The sequence below is a fragment of the Octopus bimaculoides genome, chromosome 10 (genome assembly GCF_001194135.2).
Source record: "Octopus bimaculoides isolate UCB-OBI-ISO-001 chromosome 10, ASM119413v2, whole genome shotgun sequence".
NCBI lineage: Eukaryota > Metazoa > Mollusca > Cephalopoda > Octopoda > Octopodidae > Octopus > Octopus bimaculoides.
In genome coordinates, this window is record NC_068990.1 from 30,146,432 (window position 1) to 30,156,354 (window position 9,923).

Here is a 9,923-nt window from a genome sequence, read left to right on the forward strand (position 1 = left end):
ATATATGTATACTTGACGACTTATATAAATAGATACATACACATGCACGCGCACTCACACACACACACATAAATAAAACAAATGGTAGAGATGGAAAATGGAATATATGAGAAACTTTATTGCTCACAATAACCGTTTCAATGCATCCTGCATTGATTCCTCATGGGTGGGATACTGTGTGACAAACCTGCTGTACTCTTTCACCACACCTTTCTCCCACTCTTTCTTCCTGTTTCTGTTGTACCTTTGTTTCAAAGGGCCAGCCTTGTCACATTCTGGGTTATGCTGAATCTCCACAAGAACTACGTTAAGGGTACACGTGTCTGTGGAGTACTCAGCCACTTGCATGTTAATTTCACAAGTAGGCTGTTTCGTTGATTGAATCAATTGGAACCCTCGTCATCGTAACCAATGGAGTGTCACATATTTGTCTGCCTGACCCACCCCCCATTTCATCTTCTTTTTCTCTGGTTTGCTTCCATCTTTATTTGCTTTTTCACTACTAATTTCTCTCTTTGCCTGCTTATTTGCCTTTCTGTTTGTGTGTATGTGTGTGTGTGTGTGTGTGTGTACCAGTGTGTCTGTCTGTCTTGCTGTTTCTGTTCTTGCCTCTTTCCATCTATTGTACTTTTAATATATCATGTGTGTGTCACAGAAGTTGGTCTAGTTTTCAAATGCATTGCATTTCTTAATTGTATCACTCTGTGTGATGTAATTCCTCTTCTATGTTAAAGAAACACATATCTGAGTGGATGGTGGGACACACACATGGATATATATATATATATATATATATATATATATATATATATATATATATATACACACACACATACACACATCTATATGATGGGTCTCTTTCAGTTTCCGTCTACCAAATCCACTCACAAGGCTTTGGTCAACCTGAGGCTATAGCAGAAGACACTTGCCAAAGGTGCCATACAGTGAGACTGAACCCAGAACCATGTGGTTGGGAAGCAAACTTCATAGCGCACAACCATCACAAAAGATATTGAATTGTTATCTCCAAGGTAAACTCAGTAGAGAAGTGGACAAAATGTTTTGAGTTATATTTAATGAAGTCTTTGCATTTGAGTTCAAATCTTGCTGAGGCTGATTTTACCTTTTATCCTTCTGAGGTCAATAAAATATAGTACCAAGGCATGTGGTTTAGTGGTTAAGATGTTACGCTCTCAGTGGCCAGGTCATGAGTTTGATTCTCATGCTGGGTGGCACATTGTGTTCTTGAGCAAAACACTTCATTCCACGTTGCTCTGCAGATGGGAGAGTGGCAGAATTGTTAGCATTTCGGCAGAAGTGTTTTACAATATGTTTTCTGGCTCTCTACATTCTGAGTTCAAATCCCACCTGCCTGGAGAAGGCAGTGGGAAACCACTCCAGTATTCATCTTAAGTCTAAGCTGAAGTGTCCAGTAATCCACTTAACAGTGGCAAAGGAGGGTACAGGCCCTCTCAGATCGTATAGAGAGTGCGGGAGAAAGTTCACATGTACAGGACCTGCCCAAGAGCAGACCACCACTAGACCAATTAAGTACTAGATTGATTTAGTTGATTATACACTTTTCCCTCAAAATTCCCTTGTGCCTAATATGTCATCATCATCATCATCACTACATTTTGTAGATTTGTGAAATTTGATCTACTATTTTGAATGACTAAATTAATTCTGTTTCATTTGTATTTTGAACACTAGATATTTACACTAACCAACTACCATTTGACTACCAATACCCATACTCTTTGTCTGAAGAACTCATCGACTTCTATGAAGACACTGATGCTGCAGACAGGTTAGATTATTATCAAGAGGATTCTTCTGTGTTGTGGCAACACCAACTAAATGAAGCTAAGAACTATAAATCTAATTCTTCGTTTCAACATGACGGTTCATCACAAAATTTCCTGCCTCATAGCCCCCGATCTGGGCCTCTTCAATCAAAAGTTCGGATGCTATCAGCACCCTTCAGAAGTGAGTCACGAGCAAAGATCAAAGATGCCCTCATCCGAGGAAAGGATTACCTTATGATGAAAGTTCAAGACTACCAGCAGAAAATCCGTTCCAATATGAATACTAAGCTAGAAACAGTTCACCCAAACAATTCTATTTCTGATCATTACCATTCTCAACAAGACCTCAGTGACATCAGGAACTGTACCATGTTACCCACAGGTAAGATAACCCTTTCCATTTTACTCTGTGGATTTGGAGTAGGCTGTTGTTGTTGTTTTGAGCCCCAGGTTAGCTTTGATCAAGGAAGCCTAGAGTCAGAACCATTGTAGCCATAACCATTATGTAATTTATTCAGGCATCATGTACCTAGGCTACATTATCAAATATGTCCTTCCTTTTTTTAAGACACTGGGGTGTGATTTAAGGGAAATTTGTCTTATTTCCAGCAGGTCAAGTCACTGCATAGAAGTTTCGCATTGACTAAAAACTCTAGTGTTGTTGTTGTTGTTGTTCCAGTCCAGTTTCCCCTTGGCCAAGCATGTTTTCACAGAAATGAACATCACTGCTTCTATGACAGTCACACTCATTTACAGCTATTACACAACGTTAACACAAAGAAACACAAATATACACAAATATACTTACTCATGCATTACATATATATGTATATATATCTGTTTTCCGTTTTTTACTCTCTGCGTTTTCTATCTGCTGCCTCCTCAGTTTCTTTGCATTTCTTCTGTTATTATTCAATTTTTTTGCTTCCTTATGATATATGGTTTACACCTGAAGAATTTGTTTGAGTATTTATCAACACATGAAACATAGTAGCACTTAAATACATGTATTGTGTCCTTTAAATAAATAATATTTACCTCTCACCAGCTGGAGTACTTTTTTGTTGAATATATATGCTTCACCACCTCATTCCAGGTCTTCCTGGGTCTACCTCTATCCTGGATTCCTTCCACTGTTTGGGAGTGGCACTTCTTCACACAGCTCTCCTCATGCTTATGTAATATTGTATTATTTGTTTACAAAATAAATATAAGATTTTAAAAATTGTCAACTTTTATTATATTCATTATATATATTGTTTCTGGTATAAATTAATATTAATAAGAAACATTACCGGTCCCTGGAACATAGGGAAAAAAACCTGCTGGTACTCCACATAAGATAGTTTGAGAAGCACTGCTTTACACAACTCTATATACAGCAACTAATATCCCTTCTTATACACATCTTCTCTATGGCATCATATATGCTTCTTTTTTTTTTCCTCTCATAATAGTACTCATGTAGCAACACACCTGTTTAACAAAGAGGAAGTGGTGATATGGAGCTCAACAGCTGGCAGCAGGTGACAAGATGTGACAAGAATGGTTAAAGTTGAGAGGGGAGGCAGGCCTGATATTTCTCTGTTAATTCCTTCTCTCTCCATAATAGAGGAGATGAAAGAGCAAAAAGAAAAATAAAGAAGCAGTGATAGAGATAATAGTTGGCATTCTTGTGGTGGTGCTTATGATAATGATGATGATGGCTGCCATGTTGTGGTGATTTGGATGACTATGATATATAGTTGATGCTCATTATGATGAGAATGACAACAGAGGGAAATAAATAAATGATGATGATGATGATGATGACAATGGTGTTGGTGTTGGTGGTGGTGGTGGTAGTGGTGGTGGTGACAACAGTTTGGTGACACTGCAACTCTGCACATATAACTACAAACACTTGTAATATAAAGAGAAAAATAGAAAATAAAGAATCAAACATAAACCAGACGATGTGCGTGTGTGTGTATGTGTGTGTGTGTGTATGTGTGTGTGTGTATGTGTGTGTGTGTATGTGTGTGATCATCATCATCATTTAACGTCTGTTTTCCATGGTGGCATGGGTTGGATGGTTTGACTGAAACTGTTAAGTTGGGGAGCTGCACCGGGTTCCAATCTGATTTGGCATAATTTCTATGGCTGGATGCCCTTCCTGTCAGCCTGTCTCTCTGATGTGACCAATAATTGATTATGATTATATGTGTACATATATATATATTTATATATATATATATATATATATATCATCATCATCGTTTAACGTCCGCTTTCCATGCTAGCATGGGTTGGACGATTTGACTGAGGACTGGTGAAACCGGATGGCAACACCAGGCATATATATTTATATTTGTATGTATATATCATCATCTTCATCATCATTTAGCATCCATTTTTCATGCTGGCATGGGTTGGTACAGGGAGCTGTACCAGGTTCCAATCTGATTTGGCATGATTTTTATGGCTGGATGCCCTTCCTAATGCCAACCACTCCAAGAGTGTAGTGGGTGCTTTTTATGTGCCACCAACACAAGTGCCAGTTATGTGACACTGGCATCAGCCATGACTATGATTTCACTTGGCTTGACAGGTCTTCACAAGCATGGCATATCGCCAAAGGTTTTGGTCTCTTGTCATTGCCTCTGTGAGGCCCAACATTTGAAGATCACTTCATCCTATGTCTTCCTGGGTCTACCTCTTCCACAGGTTCCCTCCACACACACACACAATACATAGGAGTATGAGAAAGTGTATATGAATATATATATATATTCATCTATGTGTGTATGTATGTGTGAAGGAGCAAATGAAAGCTGCTTTCATATCAGAGCGAAACAAAATCCCTACATGTTTATGATTTCATGAATTTATTCATAATTTACACTATATTGATATTCAAATAATTATTGCTTGGCCACCACTCTAGTACTTCCTCCTCCTCCTCATTATCATTTTATGCCTATTTCTCTTCTCCACCATACTTGTTGTATGGTGTTGGTCAAGGCTTCTCTAACTCAGCCTCTCATCATTTGGGGCATCATCGTTTTGTCTCATCTCCTTCTTCAGATTAATTTCCTGACATCACTTTTCTTTGCATTCTTCTCATGTCTTCTTTAAGCCTTCCTTTTTCCATGAGAATCCTTCCATTAGAATGGCATGTGTGTCTGTCTGTGTGTGTGCTTGTGTATGTTTTGTGTGTGTTTGTTCCCCCCACATCACCACTTGACAGCCAATGTTGGTGTGTTTTCATCCCCATAGCCTAGCAGTTCAGCAAAAGAAACCAACAGACTAAGTACCAGGCTTTAAAAAAAAAGAAATTGTATTCTGGAGTTGATTCATTTGATTTAAAATTCTTGAAGGCAGTGCTGCCCCAGCATGGCCGCAGTCTTTTGACTGAAACAAGAGAAAAAATAATTTCAAATTACAGTTTAATGTATTTTTTATTTCATTTTTGTTAGGAATATTCTGTAAAATAGGTTAAACTAAATATATTGTCTTTTGAACTGTCAACATTTAAATGGCTCATACAACAATACTGTGTTTGTTTTGGTGGTTTTTGTCATCACAATCGCCACTAATTCAGCAGATATGTAGCTGTGAACCAATCTATTGTACACACTAAAATGTCAAGATGTGTGTGTGTAGATCATCATCGTTGTCATTTAATGTCTGGCTCCATGCTAGGCTGGGTTGGATAGGTTAACAAAGTCTGTCTCCTCTGGCATAGTGTCTACAGCAGGGATGGCCTCCCTAAAGCCTACCACTTTGCAAAGTGCACCGGTGCTTTTCCATGGTACCAGCACCAATGATGATTGCCTCATAACTAGCAGTGCTAAGGCCTAAAGTGGCCCCTTGTAAATGAGGGCAACTATCTTCTACTGTAACCCTAGGATGATTCAACCAAGCGTTGTGAGGGGATTTGGTTGGACACAAAATGAAAAAAGCCCACTCTGCGTGTGTGTGATTTTTTTTTTTTTTTAGTTTTATTTCAGTGTTTCTTGAGAAAGTCCAAACCAGTTGCTAACAAAGTGACAAGATGTCTATAGAGAGCTCCTGGTGTTTGTAAATATGTGGTTGAGTTGGTGTGTTAGTTGTGTTGTTGATGCATGCACCCAAGTGTGTGTATCTTATTCACTGAAACAATCTCGGATGAAGAATCTTTGAAATATCTTACAACTCTTTACTGTGCCACTAATGGGTTGCATTTAGAGAATCCATGTCAGTGTCTTTTGTTCTTTCTTTGAAAAACCTTGTATTTCTAGGTTTTTGTGTAAATTTGTAGGTACATAGCCTAATGCACCTCTCATGATATACACACCTATACGTGTATGTATGTATGTGTATGTATGTATGTATGTTTCCATCTACCAAACCAACACACCCACAAGGCTTTGCTTATCCTGAGGCTACAGTAGAAGACATTTGCTCAAGGTGCCATGTAGTGAGACTGAACCTGGAACCATGTGTTTGGAAAGTAAACTTCTTACCACACAGCCACACCTGTGCCTGTGTTTGAATATATATGTGTTATTGTACATGTATATGCACATGTATATATATATATATATATATATATACATGTGCATATATGTGTGCGTGTGTGTGTGTGTGTCTGTGTGTGCATGCGTGTTGGTGTCACGTAATTGACACCTGTGCCGATGGCATGTAAAAAGCATCCATTACACTCTTGGAGCGGTTGGCATTAGGAAGGGCGTCCAGCCATAAAAATCATGCGAAATCAGACTGGAACCTGGTACAACTCCCTGGCTTACCAGTTCTCAGTCAGACCATCCAACCCATGCCAGCATGGAAAACGGAAGCTAAATGATGATGATGATGATGATGATATATATATACAAATGTATATATATGTGTGTGTACATATATAATCATAATTAATTATTGGTCACATCAGAAGGACAGGCTGACAGACTGACTCACAGAAATAGCCAGTGTGAGCAAATAAAAAATGAAATAGAAGACATTCACAGCAATATCTAGCTTATAATAATAAGGTAATTGTCTACAGGAAATATTCACTCTAATTTTCTGCTCATTAATTCTATTTTTGCAACTAGTTCCTTCAACAAATATGACAAGCTATATATATATATATATTTAGAGAGAGAGAGAGAGACAGACAGAAGCTTATTGCTATGTATGTGGCTTTCCGAGCGTATATGTAGGTGTATATATGGGCGTATGGATGTGTGTATGTGTGTGTGTGTGCATGCACGTGAATGTGTGCATATAAGAAGTATATTGTGTGTAATTATATATAGTAACTAGACACACACACACACACACACAAACATCACAAGGCACATCTCTGTTCAGTTAGCCAGGACATTAATCCACTGAGAGTGTTCTGCAAACTAATTAGAAATTAGCTGGGGCTATGATGAATGTCTGTGTGAAATAATTGTATGTATATTTTACACACATGCACACGCACACGCGATGAGTTAAGAAGTTCACTTGGTAAAATTTTGTAGACAACCAGAATCAAAATATTTCATTCAATGAGATTCAATTTTCCAAATGTCAGGACCAAGAGATTTTTTTTTTACTCTACTTCTTGTCGTATTCCAAGAATACGGCAACAATTCCAAGCATCCTGCTGGTTTCCTCTTCTTTGACTCATGCCCACTCCTCATTCCTGAACAGCAACCACCAGTTCTTCTTTTGTACTGAATCAAATTAAGATGTTTCTGTTGTTATGGAAACAGACTTAGTCACAATGCCACATGGCCACCAGCACCATATTCTGTGATTCTGTGGATTTCCACTTGAAACCATCCTGTTCTGATCTTAATACCAGCCTGAGAAACTTTTGAACTACAGGACTCTCAGTATTGCAACACCTCTCCAACATAGACCACCACAAATGCATAGACATAGATCATTGTTTTTATTTTTTATGTCTGCTTTTCCAAGTTTGCATGGGTTGGATGGATCTACTCCCCTCCCTTGTGAGGTTCAACATTCTGTCCATGCCTTCCTTAGTTTTCTTCTTCTTCTTCTTCTTCTTCTTCTTCTTCTTCTTCTTCTTCTTCTTCTTCTCATCCCCCTCCTCCTCCCATCTCTTATCCTCTATACCCATCTCTTATCCTTGTCAATGGGGGTTGTCTGCCTTGCACACTACATCTAATCTTTCTGATGCTTCCCACCTCATCTGCCCCCTTTTGTTACTTTAGTGAAACACTCCACAAGGATTCCAGTTGATCTGATCGACAGAACTGTGTGCTCGTGAAATCAACAGGCAAGTGGCTGAGTACACCACAAACATACGTGAACCCTTAATGTAGTTCTCACGGAGATTCAGCACAAAACAGAATGTGACAAAGCTGGCCCCTTTGTATTACTGGTACAACTCATTCTTGCCAGCTGAATGGACTGGAGTAAAGGGAAATGAAGTGTCTTGCTCAAGAACACAACATGCCACTGGGAATCGAACCCACGGTCGTAAGGTCATGGGTCAAATGCCCTGACCACTAAGCCATGTGCTTTCACACATTACTAATTCACTTCCACATTACACAATCAGCAGGGTATTCTTGTTTCATTTGTGTTAAGAAAGGTTTCCATTTGTTTTCTGTCCATAAAATCATCTTCTTTGATATTATTACCCCTCCCTTGAGGGGTCTTGTCTTGCGACCTCAGTAGTGCCAGTGCCACATAAAAAGGCACCCAGCATACTTTGTAAATTGGTTGGTGTTTGGAAGTTGGGGGCCTCAAGCTGAAGAAACGATGCCAAAGTGGACATTGGAACATTGGCACAGTCCTCTCCTTGCTTTCCAACTCCTGTTGAACCACCCAACCCTACCAGCGTGGAAAATGGACATTAAATGATGACGACGATGACAATGATTATGATGATGATGATGATTCCCCATACTATCACAAATACGGTGAATACATATTGAAAAATTGCTTTGCAGCCAGACCTCCTTCCTGTCGGTACCTTTTACATGTTGGTTCAAATAAGGGATTGTTTATTCAACTCATTTTCAACAACATAAAGTCACAAGATAATTTCTTAGAAAAGAATGTCAACAGAAGGCATCCCCCCTTTTTTTTTTTTGTTCAACGTTTTTTTATGCAAAGATGTGAAATGTAAACATTCACACAAACACACATATACATATTAATACACACACACACACACACACACACACACTTACATACATATAGGTTCTGTAATAAGAGAATTATGACTGCAATCTGTCAAGATATCTGTAGGAGCAGAAGTCCATTGTGTGTGTGTGTGTGTGTGTGTGTGTTCTTGATTTGTTTGCTAATTGGAAACAAAGCCATCATCCTTCATACAGATGGTATAATTTGTTTACAATCTTCCATGAAAATATGCCCAGCCATTGAACTGTTCATGGTCTGAGGATAGAGGAATGTGTGTGGGTGAGAAAAGTGATGGCAATGAATATGGTAGGATGGAGAGAAAGACTGACATAGGATGTGGCTCATGATGATGGAGGTGGAAATGGGGAGATAAGGAGCATCAGTGAAGGTGGAATACAGATGACAGGGCAAAATAGAGAAGACTGTCACTGCCCCCCCCCCCCACTACCATTGCCACCAATATATGTGTGCGTAGTTTTGTGGATATATATATCATCATCATCGTTTAACGTCCGCTTTCCATGCTAGCATGGGTTGGACGATTTGAATGAGGACTGGTGGACCAGATGGCTACACCAGGCTCCAATCTGATTTGGCAGAGTTTCTACAACTAGATGCCCTTCCTAATGCCAACCACTCTGAGTGTGTAGTGGGTGCTTTTACGTGCCACCGGCATGAGGGCCAGTCAGGCGTTACTGGCAACAGCCATGCTCAGAATGGTGTATTTTACGTGCCACCTGCACAGGAACCAGTCCAGCGGCACTAAAAATTCTATTTATTTATGCAGCTGAGGATAAGCCCTGCATTTAAATTGATGTAATGACTGCATTGTTCAATTAAATGGAGCCACTTGAAACAGTCCTACTGTGTCACCTCGTGATATCCTGTTGCTTATTTTGATTTTATTCACCTTACTTTGAGATGTACAGATAATACTGCACTGACTTGGTGCTTCAACTTAAGTACCTAATTCAACTG

At 39.1% G+C, this 9,923-nt stretch overlaps 1 protein-coding gene across 4 annotated transcripts in view; it reads left to right on the plus strand.

The window, feature by feature from the left end:
* The window catches only part of LOC106868200 (uncharacterized), a 137,555-nt gene that overhangs the window by 49,680 nt on the left and 77,952 nt on the right, over positions 1-9,923 (plus strand). For all 4 annotated transcript variants that reach the window (XR_008265018.1, XR_008265019.1, XR_008265020.1 and 1 more), the window contains one exon: positions 1,714-2,190. Coding sequence is in view for 1 of the 4 variants with exons in the window: in XM_052971099.1 (XP_052827059.1) it covers positions 1,714-2,190 (477 nt within the window). In the remaining 3 variants the exon portion in view is untranslated. The remainder of the gene's footprint in view (positions 1-1,713; positions 2,191-9,923) is intronic.